This window comes from Corvus hawaiiensis, chromosome 13 (assembly GCF_020740725.1).
Source record: "Corvus hawaiiensis isolate bCorHaw1 chromosome 13, bCorHaw1.pri.cur, whole genome shotgun sequence".
NCBI classification, from domain to species: Eukaryota; Metazoa; Chordata; class Aves; order Passeriformes; family Corvidae; genus Corvus; species Corvus hawaiiensis.
In genome coordinates, this window is record NC_063225.1 from 1,320,711 (window position 1) to 1,338,960 (window position 18,250).

The 18,250-nt window shown below is 41.3% G+C and overlaps 1 protein-coding gene across 3 annotated transcripts in view; it reads right to left on the reverse strand.

Annotated features, from left to right (window-relative positions):
- SCG3 (secretogranin III) overlaps positions 1-15,683 on the reverse strand; it is a 28,479-nt gene extending 12,796 nt beyond the window's left edge. The window contains exons 1-8 of one of the 3 annotated variants that reach the window (XM_048318350.1): positions 15,396-15,683; positions 14,641-14,693; positions 14,024-14,069; positions 13,714-13,929; positions 12,531-12,673; positions 11,238-11,399; positions 10,727-10,904; positions 8,782-8,898 (exon numbers count right to left, since the gene is read on the reverse strand). In XM_048318350.1, the coding sequence (XP_048174307.1) occupies positions 8,782-8,898; positions 10,727-10,904; positions 11,238-11,399; positions 12,531-12,673; positions 13,714-13,929; positions 14,024-14,069; positions 14,641-14,693; positions 15,396-15,480 (1,000 nt within the window). In that variant the 5' untranslated portion in view covers positions 15,481-15,683. The remainder of the gene's footprint in view (positions 1-8,781; positions 8,899-10,726; positions 10,905-11,237; positions 11,400-12,530; positions 12,674-13,713; positions 13,930-14,023; positions 14,070-14,640; positions 14,694-15,395) is intronic. The other 2 variants (XM_048318348.1, XM_048318349.1) reach the window with 2 other exon arrangements.
- Between the last annotated feature and the right edge of the window lie 2,567 nt (positions 15,684-18,250).

The following is an 18,250-nucleotide window of genomic DNA, read 5'->3' on the forward strand; positions in this document are numbered from 1 at the left end:
GATAATCCCAGTTCTTCCTGAACAGGTTTTATTGCCCTTGCTCCACTTCAAAATTAATGCTTTAACAGCTGGTATTGTTTCAAAACATGTTTGTACTTGCCACGTGTGGCCAGGCCCGGGCTGGCCAGGGTTTGCTCTCAGTGACACTGATGGAGTGAGTCATCTTCTCGAGTGAGCCGTGCCTGGCCAGCAGCTAAGCAACCGCATGTCCTAGCGCAGGTCTAACAAGGATTGATTACTTTTCCGGTGTCGTTTCCTTAGCAACCTAATTTGCACAGAGGAAGACCTTAGAAAGGTACTGACCTTTCCACAGAGCTGGCCACTTATTTGAAATGGCACTAATTAAAACAACAGAACAATAACTACTGAGCTAATGGAAGTGACCTACGTTGGTAAATAGGTCAGTGCCCCGGCGGCGGCGGCTTTCTGCAGAGCAGGATAATCGCATCATCCAACCAGACAGCCGGAGTCACAAGATCTGGTTTCTGCCTTGCCTCACTTTCTAACCTGCTCTTTGATCTGGGATGACTCACTGAAGCATTCATGCTGCAGGAGGGCTTCTGTTTTGAGTAGGCATCCTGAGACGTCCTAGGCCCAGTTCCTACACACTGATAGATCCTCCTAATTCCACCTGAAAATGCAAATTCCCAGCACTTTTGAAACTCTGAAGTCCTTCAAGTTGGGCATCCAAAAATCTGAACTGCATAAACCCAGAATGCTTATCTTTAGTCTGGGAGAATGCACTGCGGTAACACCCTCTAAATTAATGGGAAAAGATACTACGTGAATAACTATTACAAATTAAATTACTTTGTTCTTATTAGAGAGGCAGAAACTAACGTATCCATCTGAGTATTTAATGGAATTTGTAATGGAAGCCTGAAATGGACCTTTCTCAATATACTGATTCATGGTGTTTTCCAGACTCTCGCAAATTTTCCTGCAAAGGGCTTTTTCTTCTGCATAATTGTCCTGTACCTGGGAGGCAGCTTCACATTCTACCCTCATCAAATTGACTGAAGCTGAGATTCTATGTCATTAAACTTCCACAGAAAGACCTGCTTTGCTGTTCTGTTTTCATACAGCATAAAAAGACTGTGTTTATTAAAGGAGGAAAGGGATCATCAAGGTACCTGACATCACTTTTAACACTAACTAAAACATTAGTTTACTTAATGAGTTCATACACTCCAACTGCTTCAGCTGGAAAGCTTTGTGCTGATGACTTCTTGTGTGAGATGCACATATTTCAGATATTAAAAAAACACAGTTCTCCCAGGGCTTTTCTGTCTCCTTATGATCCTTAAGAGTTTGCAAGGGTGTTTTCCATCTGTGAAAAATCTCTGGACATCTCAGCATTTGCTTGGGACTATTCTGTGGGAAGAGCATATCTGATTAATTCTTTGGCTAAGTGCATGTCCAAGAACTGTCAATATCCACAGGATTTTCCCCAAAGTAGCCAAAAGCAGAGTTTGACCTTTGGTCAGCTATAGATGTATCAAGCATATGTCACATAAACTGCTAAAACTGTGACGAACAAGAGAAATCCCTCCATTGTGGAATTACAGATGGGTCTCACCCTTGCAAATCTCCTGCTCCTCTCTAACTCCCTGCCTCACATGTCAAGATAAAGCATTTTCTTTCTGAATCTCCCTGTTTGACTGATTTGTTGTGATGTGTGTCTGAAGCCTAATGCTGCCATGAGGAGTGACATGTCAGGTGACGAATCCCAGGTCATGGCATCACTTGTAAAGGGATTACAGGCAAGACGGTCAGAGTGATTTGAAATTAAGACAGAAGCAGTATCACTTGGCAATCAGGTTAAAAGCAACTCCACAAGTAAAACACAATTAAACAGGTGTGCTTTGAGGTAAAAATAGCTCTGACCAAGTCTCCTTTATTACCCTTATTAAATTCCCTACCTCACAGGCAATTTCTCAGATTTATCCTTTTAATATTCTACAGGCATTTCTTTTGCATTAGTCCAGGTCTCTTAGAGCTGTGTAGTGCAGTCCTTTGCTAATCCTTTCCCATCCTGGAGCTGCTCCATGGCCTGTGCACACATTTTACGTGCTTTCACAGCATGCCCTTTACAAGTGTGATGGTTTGGGACTGGAGCAGCACAGAGCTGCCTCTCCTGCAGGAGTGGGATGGAGCTCAATTTTGAATGTTCAGTGACACCTTCTTAACCCACACCCACGTAATCATCTCAAATCACAACTTACGGCCTCTGTGCTCAACTGTCAACAGAAAGACACTGAATTCAGAAAGTAGGGGGGGTTATGGAGCTACTAAATACAGTGAGAAAAAATAAAAGCATTACCCTCCTCTAGAAATGCAAACCACTTGGTAGGATGCAAAACCAAGGAATACATTTGTCAAATAATACACTATAAGAAGATGGAGATTTCCATCCAGCTGGGAAAGCATAGAAGAGGTAGAGAAGGGAAGTGGAAGAAGAGGCAATATATTTGCAAGAAATAAGTGCAAATTTAAACGGTAGATAGTCATAAGCAAAGGAACAAACTGTATTTGTTTGGGTTCTTTAACACATGATTTGATAGTCATGTAATGCAGTGGGAAAAGCAATTAATGATACTAAAACTACTGGATCTCTCCCAAAACATATCTGAGAAGATTTCAATCCTGTGGCTACTGAAAATACTACGCCTTCACACAATGCCACCCTCAGGTGATGTGCAGTTTCCTGTAGTGTGTAGTGGTCCTGGTTCTCGAGAAATGTGAGGTCAGCTGTCATACACTTTTCACACCATAGCCACCCATTTGTTTTATTATGCAGTGAGAGTCTGAATGGGGGAAAATACGAGATAAGATCTAAGTAGCAGAGGAAAAGACCACATTCATGTGTTTGTGCAAATGCAGAAGTAGCAGGGGACAGACTTGGAGGAGGTTACAGAAAGAAAAGCTATAAAGGTGCAGTGGGGTCTGCAACCAATATACTTCCTCGATTCCAGTCTTGCCTGTCTTTGCACACTCTCTGTCCCCATATCCTCTTATCTTACCTCCATGCAAATTCATCTTGGGTTTAACTATTTGCATATACTTTACATAATCACTGCTGCTCCTCAGTATTCACTCTACTCTTATTATCTAAGGTGTCCCTGATTTCTCCTTTTCAGATATAGCACAGTACAGTAGCATGTGTGTGACCTTAGTTCATCAGATACAAAATAAATACCAGAGGAAAGAGCTGCCTGAAATTAAATAACTCCCACTGGCAGCTTTATGCATCATTCACATGATAAATACTGGGTAAGGAAAATCACCAAAAGGAAAATTAAGATAGGGAAAAATTCGTTAAATAATGTTTATGAAGAAAATCTACAGTAGCTACAAAGAGACCTTTGGAAAAAAGGATTTTAAAAAGAAAAAAGATGGTATTATGCATGAATGGTTCCCTGTATGAAATACTGTCAGTGCCCTTCATCGCCCAGGTCAAAATGAAGAAAAGGCCCACATGACACTGCCCATATTCCACCTGCAGCCTCTGGCTCTGCTTTAGCCACACCTTCCCTCACCCCTCTGAAATCACAGCCTGCATCAGGGAGCATCAGCTTATGGTCACGGCGAGGAAAGACGATGCCAGTGTGGGCTGTGATCTGCACTTTGCCTCACACTCTTGGCTCTCTGCCTGTTCTTGGCTACCTAAATAAATAGCAGGATCAGATCTTTGACCTGCAGCATCTGTGCTGATGAGAACTTTAGGCATTAATCACATTATTCAAACAAGTTCTCCTCTCCCAGAAAAAGGCCAGATCGTGTCTACTGTGCACTGGCCTACAATGGGGAAATCACAGAGCTTTGCCTTCGTCAGAAGTGGAGCTGTGGAGGTACCAAGAATGAATATAAGATGCACAACAGCTATTTCATATTCCTTAGCATGGGGAGGCAGGCACATGTCAAAAATCAGCACAGGAGACTTTCTGCCTCTTCTCCTTCCCCTGATTTTTTTCATGCAGCCTCAGTCTGCCTAGAAGACAGTAGTACAGTAAAACAATGTCCCAACAGTTCTTTAGGAAAGGACCAAACTAACGAGTGTTCGTATTCCTCGGCAATAGTTCCCAGTGAACCATCCACCTCCTATTGCTCCTGCATCCTGCAGCTTGCTCTTCTTTCCTGTTGTCCATGAAGAACAAACGATATGGGGGTGGAAAAGGTAAACAGAGACATCTGTTCATGCCCATTTCTAACTAACACGATCTCCTACTCAGTCACGGGGGACAGTGTGGATTCTGACAGTGAGTCAGAGCCAAAGGGAGGAGGTGTGAGAGGTGGCTCTGGTTTGGTCTACGGAGGGAGGCAGCTGTGACTCAAACACTGCACACTGATCAGCTGGAATGATTTCTCTATTTCCCTCCTAAACGAAGGGGGGTTTGCTCCCCAACCAGTCTGCTGTGGGCTGTGTGTTCTACACTGTGGCTGCAGTACTCTAAATGCTTTACTACAAGGAGGTAAAAAGCGGCATCCCCTTTTGAGAGAGGACAAAGCTACAGAGTTCTTAATTTTCTTTCCAGTCCTTTGCTGCTTTCTCTTCTCCAGTTGTGGAAGATACAGAAGCCCTTTAGAAAGTGAAAACAAGATGACCATCCTCAATTATAAGATGCAATAAAATATGCATTATATGCAGTATCATGGTGGAGCTTCTATGTATCTGTGAGATAGAGAAGTACTGATGGCAAAAGTTTGTGCTACATGTGCCAGTCTATAAATGAGAACTCCACACAAGACTACAATGTGCACAGAACTAATTTGCATTTTTAGGGTAATAGTTTATTGGGTAACATATCTTTCGCTTGGTTGGGGTGGCAATAGATAAATTTGCTACAAATCTACTCTTGTAAGCAGCACACAGCAGGAGGATATAATTAATCTAATGTGTAAAAAGAATTCATATATACACACTGGTGCCTCTTATGAATTTGCCTATCCTCTCTGAAAGCTCTATTTTTTTATGGCCCCAAGCCTCTAATTGCAAATATTTCCTAGAATGATTCTGAAAATCACTCATTATTTTGGTCTTATTAGTGGGAGATGATTTACAAATGTATCTGAACAAACTGGCAGAAACCATTTGTTCCTGTTTCTAAGCTGACAACAATATTATTAAAATAAATCTATTACAAAACTATAGTTTAAATAATTACTATAAATAGAGCTTTTACCGAGATGGTAGTGGACTGATAGGCTTTCATTTTAGAAGTAGCTAAATAGCCTGGCATATGCAGGAAAAGTCACTTGTCATACAAAAAATCTTTTGTGTGGTGTAGATGAAGCTTTTCCTGAATATTTATCTGGTCTGTGATAGATGGCTTGGTGAAAAAGCTATCACAGTGAGTCTCCTCCATCACGTTACTCAACAGACAGAAGGAAAATGAAGGAAAGTATGATATTACTCACAAACTAATATTTAAACAGTGCAAGCATCTGTGCAATGCATGCCTTGTTCTGCTCTGCTGAAATCAAAGTCAGTTTTGCTATTGGCTCAAACAGTTCTTTTTCTCTTGAAGCACTCAGCACTGGGAAGGATATTGTCCTTTCAGTTGTGCATGGAGCATCACCTATTTACTTATGCAATATAAATGTTATGAATGCCATGAATAATAAAATATTTTATGCTGAATCAGTCATAACTTATCCAAAAGCCTCTTGCTGCTTTCCTCTAGTCGCTACATGGAAGTGTTCCAACACTTCCATTCCCCTCTGTCACTGCACCCTTGCCAACAGCAACATCATTTCAGTAACTGTCCCAAGTCCTTCCCAAAAGCCAGCCTGTTCAGGGATAGCAGCCCGTGCCTCTGGCAGGCTGGGGCAAGCAAGGGGAGCTCAGCTGTTTGGGCAGCATTTGCTGGATGCTGCCAACAAACCCAAAGGTGGATAAGTTGATACCACAGTTGGATCTAATTCACAAGCACCTGTGTTCCTGAGATCCTGTGTCATAATTTATTACCTTATGCTTTCTGGACCAACATTATTTGTCCATTCTTTTAGCTGCAAAAATGATTTCAAAGCAGCTTTGAATCTTGAGAGCAGATGGTCTTTCTAGAAAGATTTCTGAAAGCCTTTGAACAGGCTAGAAACGTATCATGAGGCTTTCACTCCACAGAAGAATTTGCTCCCTGTAACAGCATTCATAGCTAAGAAAGTAAAGAGTGATAGAAGATGGTGGCATTTTGCCACAGCAGGATAATTATCAAAGAAGATGCACCTCAGCTGAACACACATTTTCCATCGGTTTGTTACAGGCTCTCTTTAATGCTTCCAGAGCTATACTTTCTGAACACATACTGTAAAAGGTAGGCACTACTTTTTCTCCTCTTCCATATATATGAATACATTGGTTTGGGCCTTCTGCATTCTGTTACAGGTTACATTTAGCATATGGAAAGCTTTTAAATATGTATTACATAATATTGAATATATGTATTAAAAAATAAACTTATTCCTTGTGTTTCCATGTACGTGCATCTGTGTTTTTCTTGCACCACACTGCAGCTAGACCCTTTGTAACTTAAAGCTAAACCCAATAACATCAGTCACTGCTGCAGCAAAATACTTTCCCCTACAGTAAGATACAATGATGATGACATAATGCTGTGGTTTCCAAATCCCAAGCCAGCTGTTACTGGTATATGAATTCAAATTCACTGTCTCTGCACCCTTGTGACAGGCAAAAAAAGCTTGTGACTTGATTCAGTAAAAGATTTATTATTTTGAATGTATAATTCAGAGGCATAGCTTACGCATGGCTGCAGTCACAGAGTGGGGAAAATTAATTTAGACTGTTTTCTACTGTAATAAAATGGAGAGAGGATGTAATCCATCTGCACAGACCCTGTAGGTATTTTCCACTGACTAGCATAGAATCTGCTCACTGATCTTGGATTGAGGAAACAACAAAAAGCTGTCAATTTTTTACACTGATTCTTCTCTCTGACAGATATTCATACTAATTCCTTTATCTGCTATAAATAAGCACACCTGGGTATCAATCCCCTAATCCAAACTGCACCAAGATACACAGTACCTATCCAACTATTACCAACTATATAACTTTTAGTTGAATAAGAGTGGCAATAAAACTTCTGCCACACTTAAGGGTAGTGCAAGAAGCTAACATGCTCCTGTGGGTGCTCTTCTTCAGTATTTGAGAGTATTAGCTCAATAAATGAAGGTCAGCTTTAAAGCAATTTCTCAACAGCAAGTCTAAGAAAAGAATACCACAGAAGCAACTTGAGAATCTATGAGAAAGCTTTTTCCACTACAGTAAGTTTGATGGAGCACAAAATCCATCTCTGCCTTGCAAATGAGTGATTTATGCAGAGTCTGGATACATCAGTTGATAGTCTTACTTTACATCCAGACTAAATCAGACCTCTGAAACTCTTAACCTAATCCTTGCCTTCTGTACTATGTCATTATGGCAATTTGTTTCCAGGGTTACAGTATCTATTTGCTCAAAGGAAAGCCAATATGAACAACTGCCCTGAATTTTAGCAGGAAAAATGCATTCCTAGTGTAATTCCATTATCTGCATGGTCTTGTATCAGGGATAATTTAGCCTATTGAGTTTTGGCAATATCTGATCAAGCCACACTATCTTCATTTGTAGAATGACAGTGAAACCACTGTGCTTAAAATCAACCATTTCTTTATGTGCATCTTTCTTTAAATGTACTGGCAGACAGAGAAATAAAAAGCTGAATTGGGGCATAAGTTGTCCAAATATTCCAAAATTCAAGGAAACTTCTTACAGCAAATAAAGGGATAGCCTTGGTCAGATATATCACGAATTCTTTAGAGAGGAGGTGCAATCATGCACTGAATGTGAGTCATGATTCACTGGATCTTTTGTAGCCAAGTAATTGATAATCAATCTGTACAGTTACAGTTGCATCAATCAATCAATCAATCAATCAGTCAGGTGTCTGCAACGTAGAAAGACCATTGCCAGTCCTCTCTCTGTGACAGGATGATTTATGAAGCTGAGAAATTGCCCTGATGCAAACAAAAAATTTCAGACTAATCCAGACCAGGAATACTTCAGAAAAATGAAAGGATTGTGCAGAGTTTGTACAGATGAGCCCTTCTTCTGTAGGTCAGCTTGTTTAACTAGACAGGCTGGCAACAGTGAATGGAACAGAGTTTGTCAAAGCCAGGAAAGGTGTGTGAGAGACAAACCAGGCCAGTCCAAATTCCCTCTTCAGGAAATGGTAACGATTTTACAAAACTTGCATAGCCACAGACTTTAAAATGGATCCAGGAAAGAGTGCTTCAAAATCTACTCCTGTGCCAAGATGTAACACTTTTCACAGATGGAAGGAGTTTTACTAGGTAGACAACTTTAGCATTAGGTCTCATCTATTCCAGCTACCTACTATGACAGATTAAAGGAGCTGAAGTGCTGCATTATTTTGGGGAAATGCAGGTACCTAATCCACTTTAATAGAACAGAGAAAACCCTAACCTTCCTCTGACATAAAGTCATTGAAATCAATTGTGCTTCACAGATGTGAAAGTGTAATAATACTCCAAATGTGTATATGATAAATTACCTTTTCTTCATTAGATGGAAATATTAAAGCAGTATGGAATTGAACATTGCTATAGGGAATGATCAATCATTTAGAAGTGCAGCTTTAGCATTTTCAACGAACAAATCTGAAACAGGTTCCATAAGAGCAAGGAAGATGAGAAGATAATTATCACTGGTAGAGGAAGAATATAACACTAATAACACTTGTATGAAGTATGTACTCTCACCCAGATAGGAAACTCCTTCTTCTGGTGTGATTGTTCCATATTTAACCATCATCTTCACAAAATCAATCAGGGTTTTCATGATAGTTATCAAGGTCTCTTTCTCTTTTGTCTCTGTCTCTGTGTGAGGGGATGAAGCAAAACTAGTCAGACTTGAGGCAACTTGGGAAAACTGTTCTGCAAACTGCACAAACCTCATGCATAAAGAATGACCTACTCATTGAAAGAGAAAATGCTGTGCTGGATTAGCAAAGAGAACTTACATATATGTTCCTTTTAAAACTGTTCCTGCAAAGTACAGCTGAATATACTTTAAAACATCAGGGGCTGGTTCTTTACAGCTTTTTGTCTTGCAGGGCTGTGTTATGGAAGGCCAATGGTATTAATTCCATTTTACAGCTAAGAACACTAAGCACACAAAGATGGAGTGACCTGACAGTTCAAATTTATGGTCAGGGAGCAGATATAGGTAGAGTTTTCCACAATCTCTGTCATTTTTCTTTTATTTGTTGCTGAACTATTTAGTAGATCAGTCTGGCTCTGTATGAAAAAGAGATCCTTTCTCCTACAAGATCCATGGGTTCAGTGACAAAAATATAAAGTGTCCCAAACGAGATTGTTACTGTGCACAAGTCCATGACTCACATACTGGGACAACAAAACATTACATGGCTGGGAGGATCATGACTTCAGAATAGGATACAAAAAAATTATTTTTATAAAAATCATCAATTTTTGCCCACACTTACCTGCTTCTTAGCTTTTCTTTTCCCACTGTGCTTATGTGCTGAACAATATTTCTGCTCTTTCTGCATTAGCAGTGTGAAACTCCCCCATCACACAGTCACACAAGCTCTCCCCACTCCCCAGGCTGTCACTGAAGGACCCAACAGAGCCAGGGGCACTGTCAGTCAGGGACAGTCAGAAACATATTCCCGGCCTTGGCAGAGGGCCAGCTGCTCTGGAGAGCTGCTGAACAGGCTTTTTACTGCTGCCTGCAATTTAACACACAGCTGTAGGATGCAACTGAATCCCTCTCCTCCAGCTTGATACAACCTGACAGGCAAACACATAAAGCAGGAGATGTGCAGACAGTGGACCCCAACATACCTTCCTGCATTGTGAGTAGAAAAAGGAGAAGAACTAGCATGCAAAATTGCCATGAGAAAATTAAAAAGAACAGGAAGAAAAATATAAAGTTTGTAGATTGGACTTGAGCAAAATATGCCCTCAGGTTTTTCATTTTAGCTCTCCACTCAGGAGTTTATGGGGACAATTTGAAGCAATATTAAGGCTCTTGTAGGACGAGGGATCTACAGAAGAACCCCCCTGCCAAAAGTTAGGAGAGTGTGTGTGGCTGCAGAATGTGGTGTGTGTAGAGGGTGCTGACACAGGGCTGTGGCAAGGAGCCACAATCTTGCCTGCAATAACTGGAAGGCAGTGATGTCCAGCACCGGAATAGGAAGAGACGTGCAGGGCTTTCACTGCAATAAACAGCAACCCTGTGGTTTGTGGAAAGGCTGGGAGGCTCAGACTCATTTACTGGTACCATCACTGTGAGGATTCTACTGTGGCTTACTCGTATCTCTGTCGGCTTAGAAGACACGGATGTTACTGGAAGGATCTCTGGAGAAAACCATTTGCCAGTTTTTCATCGTGTCCTTACGGGAAAGAAAAGAATTCAGGACTCCTGGATCACACAGCACAAGATGGCAAGGGCTGTCTAGGTCACACTCTTTGCCATTCTGAGTGCTGTTCCTCCCAGTGTTTTGCCATCAAAATCACTAATCAAATTAGTTTCTGCTATACATCTTACAGAACATTTTCAAAGTACATGGTCTCTTGCAACTAGGGAAGTTGTGGGGAAGAGAAAAGAGCAGGAGAAAACAGAGAATCTTAATTTTAAAAGTTTTTCCTAAATATTTCTGTGAACACCTGACAAGCTCACCTGAGTTAAGACTTTTTAATAATGCGTAAAAATTTGGAAAATATTGGAGGTCTTCAAAATTATCTTCAGAAGGCAGCTCATTTCTTCTTTCCAACACATTAGATGATGACCATGTGTTATCCAGTGTATCATCAACTTCTTCATTAATGAAACTATCCTGATCAGATTTGCTTGGTGTCTCCACATACGACATAATAAAAAAAAGATATCTATAAGCACATTGCTTTTGGTGATAGAGTTAATAGAGCAAAAAATTCTATCACAACCTTCTATCACAACCTCAAGGACAACCAACATTGTCCCAATTGCAAGGTTAACACTATATTATTTTCTCAAAGTTATTTCAATTGACATCTGGCTTAAACTTTAAAGTAACTCATGATTCTTTTTCCTATTGGACAGAATTTCTTTAAGAACACCTCTTGTTTCCAGATTGAACAAACTATTCCCTAAAGAAAGCAGTACTAGTACCATTTGGCAAGCAAGACAAAATTATTAGCTAAGAAATTACCATTCTTTCCTGTTGCTTTTCTTTTGTATCACTGTCTGCTCTGCTTGCAGGGTAATCAAAATCTTCAGACTCCTTCTCATGATCCTTTGCTTCATTTGCAATTAGCTGTTGTAAAACCTCTGCCACTTCATCTTCCAGGGTATAGGCCTGACTCTCTGTGATCTGTTAAAATATTTGTGCAGAGTATTTACAGGATACTGTGCTTTTTCTAGCTCAAACATCAGTATGAAACCTGATATCAATATGAAAATAGGTTTGCTTCAAAGCTGAGCACAGCCTAATGAGGTGTAATACCTGTGTGTGTGCATACATGTGTACATATACACATGTAAACACATCTACATTTATAACACACATATATATACACAAAGAAATACACTTCAAATGTGTGTGTATACATAAACCCCACCCATTCACACATACAGCCTCCAAACCAAACCTCTTTAGGGCTTAACATAGTGGAGTGTAGCTTGAAAGATGGAGCTGCAAGCGTGGCACCTCCCTGTATGTGTGTCCATGGTGTGTATATAGAAATACATATGCTCTGCAACACATCTATGGGAAGTGGAATAATTACTACAGTATATAGTAATATAGAAAGGGAAAAAAAGCAAATAGCTTTCCATGGTATCATCAAAATGTTTTCTCTTTGCTTCATAACAGCTGTCACTTGAACAAGAACTCTCCCATGCAGCTGTCCCACAGCTCCCTCTGTGACCAGCGGGGTGCAATACCCAACTGCAAAATCTAGTGCTCAAAAGATAAGGTTAGTATTTTAAAATATAAGGATCCCAAATGGCAATGGCTAATGCCATTGAGACATCCAGAGGTCAGAGACAAATCCAGTCTTCCTAAAAATCTGGAAAATAATATATCCTCAACTAGCCAGCAACATTATGTGTTTGCTGATGACACTAACTAGCATTAGGTGGATAGGAATGAGCTCAGACCTTTCCTCCTTAAGTATAGAAAAGAAATTAATAATAGAAAAGCACCCAGTGAAAATCAGAAGAGAAATTAAAGGAAAAGTGAGGACAGACATGGGAGGAGTACAATCAGTGAATGATTTTTTAACATCAGAAACATTCTGCAGTTTGGCCTATTTTGTTGCAAAGACATCACAGAAACAACAACGTTATTGCAGAGCTTAACTAGCCTGCCCAAACAGCTCTAGAAATTTGCTTAGAGCCTGAGTCCCACTCGCTTCAGACAAAGTTTGCATCCAAATTGTTTTCTGAAAGAGCATTAAACCAATCCACAAAACAGCTGAATGACAATTACTGAGATACTTACTAGCCCCAGATTTAGAAGTTTTGAAACAATCTTGTCAAAGACTCCTCTGTCATTTTCCTCATAAATTCTTGCAGCAATTTTTTGAACAATGTCTTCAGCAGTCAAAGGAGTGCCATCTAATTGATGGAGGCCATCTGGATCATCTGAAAGGATTACAGTTTCACTGTGTGCTGACTGTCCTAACTCATTTGGATTGAGCATCTCGTAAAAAATATCTGCCCACATCTTTTTCTCTTCAGAACGAAACTGCATTTTTAGACACATTAGGAATATATTTTGATACACACTTTGCAAGCTATTAAATCATTCACAAGGAAAAGTTCTTTGTGTCTGTTTTCCACATCTGAAAAATGTCATTCTGACGGGCTCTCCTGAAAGAGCAGAGATGAACATTAGGAGCTTACTCTCCTGTTTATAGAAAAAATTAGTAGAATGAGAGAGCACTGCTCCCATATCCATTTATTTGTGTCTTCCTGGTATCTACTTTCATTGTATGGCCACTTAGATCAAAACAGTTCATGACAAATGGCACACGATCTCGTTTGAATTTCAGCAAATTAACTTTTAATTATGTAATTGTTACCTATGGCAAATAACATCATCATGACAATGGGAATATGATGAGTGAGCTTTGGTCTGTGATCAGCATACTTTGATATAATTAAAAATATCCTGAGCTAAATGCTCTTACAATTCTCAGAGGACTCACCTAAACTACAAATCAATTAACTACTCCTGTAGCAAAGGCAAGTATTCTTTGGCCTTTGGTAATTTCTTTTAGCTTTGTGATGATAAGAATTATCTAAACCTGCACATAATATTTGGAATCAATATATGTGGTTTAGCTGTAGTAGTGCTTCTTCCTCACAAAAGAGAATAAATATATTTTCATTCAAAACTATGTCCCATTTTCCTTCTGCCAAGTCTAAATTGCTAAAAAGCATTACAAATTACACAATCAGATTTCCCTCCATGGAAGACTGTTAAAATCAAGAGCAATTCTTTTGTACTGTGTTTCAAAACCTAACTGTAATACAACAAGCTTCCACAACTGGAAAGAATTGAAACTGCACTCCAGTAACAAATAGAGCTCATGTTTAGTGGTGAATACAACATTCATGAAGGCAATCAGTTTGCAAGAGAAATCTAACCTAGAAGTCACTGAAAGATGATTATGGGATACCTTGGAATTTATAATCCAGCCCGCTTTTAGTGGAGTCATAGTCATCCACAAGCCTGCGGTTCTTGGTGGAGTCTGCATCATCAATGGCCAGCTGCTGTTCATACAAAGAGCTTCTAATTGACTCCCTCTCCTTTTCATTCCTCTCTCTTTCTGCTACTGATTTTAGCAGGTTCAGGTCATCAACAAAGGAATAATTCCTGAACTCTGGCTTATTTTCTGGAAAATATATCAATGCACACATAACATAAAATCTTATACCTCTTTGAATACCATGATGAATATTGCTATAAAACCAGAAAAAATATTTTACCTGTGGGAGCTATTTTCCTATTCTTGTCTGCCTCAGCTTCAGCAATCTAATACAGAAAAATAAAGCAAACAAAACAGCAAACAGGCAGAAGGAACAAAATGCATGACCTCTTAATTCACCAGTATCAGCAGAAGGCTTAATGCCTGCTTTTCACTCTTAGTAAGAAGTTTGACTGAATAAGTAGAACAGGAATAAGCGCTTGGCACTTTTGTCAGCACCACCCATCCTCTGATCAGAATCAGACATTATGAGAAGCTGCAATACACTTTCCATTTTAAGATAAATACCAGTTACATTTTCCTTCTTCATTCCAAGCTCATGCTATATTCCCATAGGATGTCAATAGAAAGCGGTGGCATATCTGTGAGCTGTTGGAGCTAAAAATCTGCTTTTAGAATACTGGACAGTGAAACTCTATATGCCAGTCCTTAATAATGATTGAAATCCTATTTTGTATCTAACCCCATCGATAATGGGCTTTACTGACAAATCTATTTTTCACCCATTCATTAGCTGTTCATGATATTCATGGATCCACTACCTGAAAGGCTAAAAATATTTATAGGAGCTTCATAAAAAAAAAACCACCCCATTTAAATATTTTTTATTTCACTCACCTGTTCCTCCAAAGGTCTTTCTACACTTAATTGTCTGTTGTGTATAGCTTTATCTAGAATAAACACACACACACACACACATATATATATATGCTCAGTTATATGATACATGCAACTACAAAGAGACAGCACATTTTTTTCTTAATTTATAGTTTTCTCCCATAAAACATGATGTCTTAAATGGGATGCCAACTGTTAGTTCTTGCAAAAAAAAAAAAAAAGTCAGTGTTCCTAGAAGAATGACAACACAATAAAAAAAGTCAAACCTTTAAACAAAGCATGACTGGGGCAGAAAGAGAGATTCTGCAGAAGACAGAAATACAGATATAGGCTCAGCAATCTCTTTCTGATCAGAAAACTCACGAATCAGGGGAAAAAGTGCTGGAGGAGATTGACTAAAATAGCAATAATCGGATTGGCACAACCAAGAGATTAAAAATCTCTTCCATCCAGAATACCGCAGGAGACAGGGAGCAAGAAAGACTTGTGCAGACACTGCTGTAGATTGGATGAAAACATTGCTTGGAAAAGATTCACAAAATTCAGAGCTTTTCCCTCTACCAGCACCTATCCCTTCACTTTAATATTAGATTGCAACTTCAGTGATCGGTGTCTTGCACCACGAATATTGTTGCTTTAGGATCTCCTTGCTTTTAGCCAAGTGGAAGGAAAGTTTTTCCCATCCTCTGTCTCTACCCTGCAGAACTTTCCCCATCCGCAGCAAACGGCGAGCAGGCTCCGGGGCGGGCGCTTACCTGTGCCCGCGGGTCTGGGGAAGCCGTGCCCCCGGCTCGCCAGCAGCGCCAGCAGCTGCAGCGCGACCGCCAGCCCGAGGAACATGGTGCGGCCGCGCAGCCCCGCGCCGGGGCCTGCCAGGCACCGCCGCCCGCGGGAGCCGCCGGCCCGGACGGCGCTGTCCGGCCCGCGGTGCTGAAGCTCGGGGAAGCCGCCGCCGCCCGGGGCTCGGCCCCTCGTCCCCGCGCCCGCAGAAATGGTCGAGCCCGGCCCCGCCGGCGGCCCCGGGCACGGGGAGGAGCCGGGGGCGGGCCGGGCCCGGAGCATGCGCGGGCCCCTCGCTCGGCGGCGGGGGGCAGCGGCGGGGCCGCGGGGGCGGCTGTGGGACGGCGGCTGTGGGACGGCCCCGGGGCAGCGGCTGTGGGACGGCGGCTGTGGGACGGCGGCTGTGGGACGGCGGCTGTGGGACGGCCCCGGGGCAGCGGCTGTGGGACAGCGGCTGTGGGACGGCCCCGGGACGGCGGCTGTGGGACGGCGGCTGTGGGACGGCGGCTGTGGGACGGCCCCGGGGCAGCCCCGCGGCCCTGGCGGCGCACACCGGGCTGGGAGCCTGCCTGCACACGCGGGCTGGGTGTGAGGGCAGACTCGGTCCCGCACGGGAGGCCGGTGATTCACTGCCGTCTGCTTAAAGCCTTTCCGCGGCGCTGAATTACGCAGCAAAGGCACAGTCGTCAGTGACTCTCTTTACGACAAAGAGAGGACATGGAAAGTTTAATTACAGCACATCCTGCTCTTTAAAATTTAGGATTTAAAAAAGCAGTAGCAAAAATGACAATAAGCATGTAAGCTGTTTCTGAGCGTTTTCAATATCGAAACGTAGCACTTGTAGACACAGAACACCAACGAATCCCTAGGGATCAGAGGAAGACATTTTCACAGGTTCGCGGCAGAACAAAGGATTGCAGTGGTAGCCCGTTCCAGAACTACAGAAGCTGCTTCCAAAATAAATCACAGTGTTCTTTCTTCAAAAAAGACCTCATCATTTTGTAGTCGCAAATGCATACACTCAGGGAGCAGATGAAAACACTTTAACATTAGAAACGTCAGTGCTTGCTGACTGCTAAAAATGGCTAAAACCTATTTGAAAAGATGAAAAGGACCAGTGCTTTCACAACTGAAAACCAGGAACACAGCTGAAATGTTCATTCCTTTGTCAATGAATACATACACAGTACGATAGCATAAACTGGGAAGAACACACAAAAAAGTAAGGGAATGATAATTAACTGAGCCACAAGCGCTAAAAAAATTGCAATTTTTTTCCCATTAGCAGCCACTGTGTATCATAGTCAAGCCTTTGCATATAATTTAGATAAAATGATGCTCTATTTTACATCAGATTCACTTCTATAAATTAGTCTTCCACATCCAGAGCAATGAAAATAACTTCCAGAAATGTACTGATAACCCCAGCATCCTCACTTATCACCAGGCTCCTATTCTTGGAGCTCAGCCAGAGTTAGGAATCAAAGTATATTTTGGATAAAAACCTTTTCAGCATAGTTGTATGTAAGAATAAACAGCTTTATTTACACATTGCTTGGTAATCTACAAGGAAAACTATTATAATAAACAGCTCCTTCCCTCATTTTAGAAGCACAGAAGACAAGTAGCTTCCACTAGGGAGCATAGAGTAACCTCCTCCCCTGCCATCTTCAGCAGATGTGTATGTAGGAACCTCAAAACTACAGAATATTGCTGGTAAAGAAAAATGGAAAGATCAATTCTTACTTCAGTGTGGCTTTACATTCCATCCCAGTCTGGTATTAATTCAACAGTTCATTGCCTGTGTAATGTTTTCAATGTTACAAAAATGTGTACTTTCTCTCCAGGTACCCTTCCTGATATTTCCTTCCATTCCACTCAAACATTTCCCACAACACATTGTAAACGTGCATCCATTGCTACAGCTTTACACATTTGTCATTCAATCAGAAGTACTGAACAATACAAAAGCAGTGAATGTATTTTGAACTTGCTGAAAGGAATGTATCTGTAAAGCAGTGAGACCAGAAAGGGAGCTCTAATTAGAGACAACAGCATGAAGAAGGTGCAGGTCAAAAATATGCCTGTTTATGTGATATGTCTACATATGGCTTTTTGTGTGTAATGATACCTCTATGGTGTTCAAATGTGTTTATTTTATAGGGTATCCTTCTGTTTATGTGATAAATGTTTCTATTTCTGTGAAATCTTTTCTATACTATTTCCCAGATCCATACAGTTCATTTCCTTAGTGCTAAAGCATCTCCTGCTTTGGCAAGCCTCTCTTACAAGGAATGATGAGAAGAACAGTGCAGGGGCTGGGACTGATGGTGGGGAGAGAAGACAATTCAAAACCTGCCATCACTAAAACTTGGGACACAAACCCTTTCCCTGTTCCTGGCACTGCCAGCCCCGTGCTGCAGCTGCGAGCACAGAGCACACTGGCACTGCCCCCCTCTGCTTTGGCACACTGGGCCCCCTGCTCCTCGGGGGTGCCCTGGTGAGCCTGTGGGACACGTGACAGATAATACAGTCTCTGCTAATTATGACAAAATAGGTTTCATCCTCATAGAAAAACGACTGGGTAAGAGTGCTGTATTTGTTTCTCATTACACCTGTTTCATTTGGCATCATTTACATCATCTACTACTACACACTCCCCTGCCCAGTGCAGACAACACAGTGAAGAGCATAAGCTCTTCTAGTTTGGATTCTGTTTTGGCTCATGCACAGTCAATCCATTTTCTATTCTGGAACTATTTATTTCCAGTGATGTGAAATGAGCCAGAAAGAATACCACTTGCCTATCAGATGCCAAGGAGAACTTAGG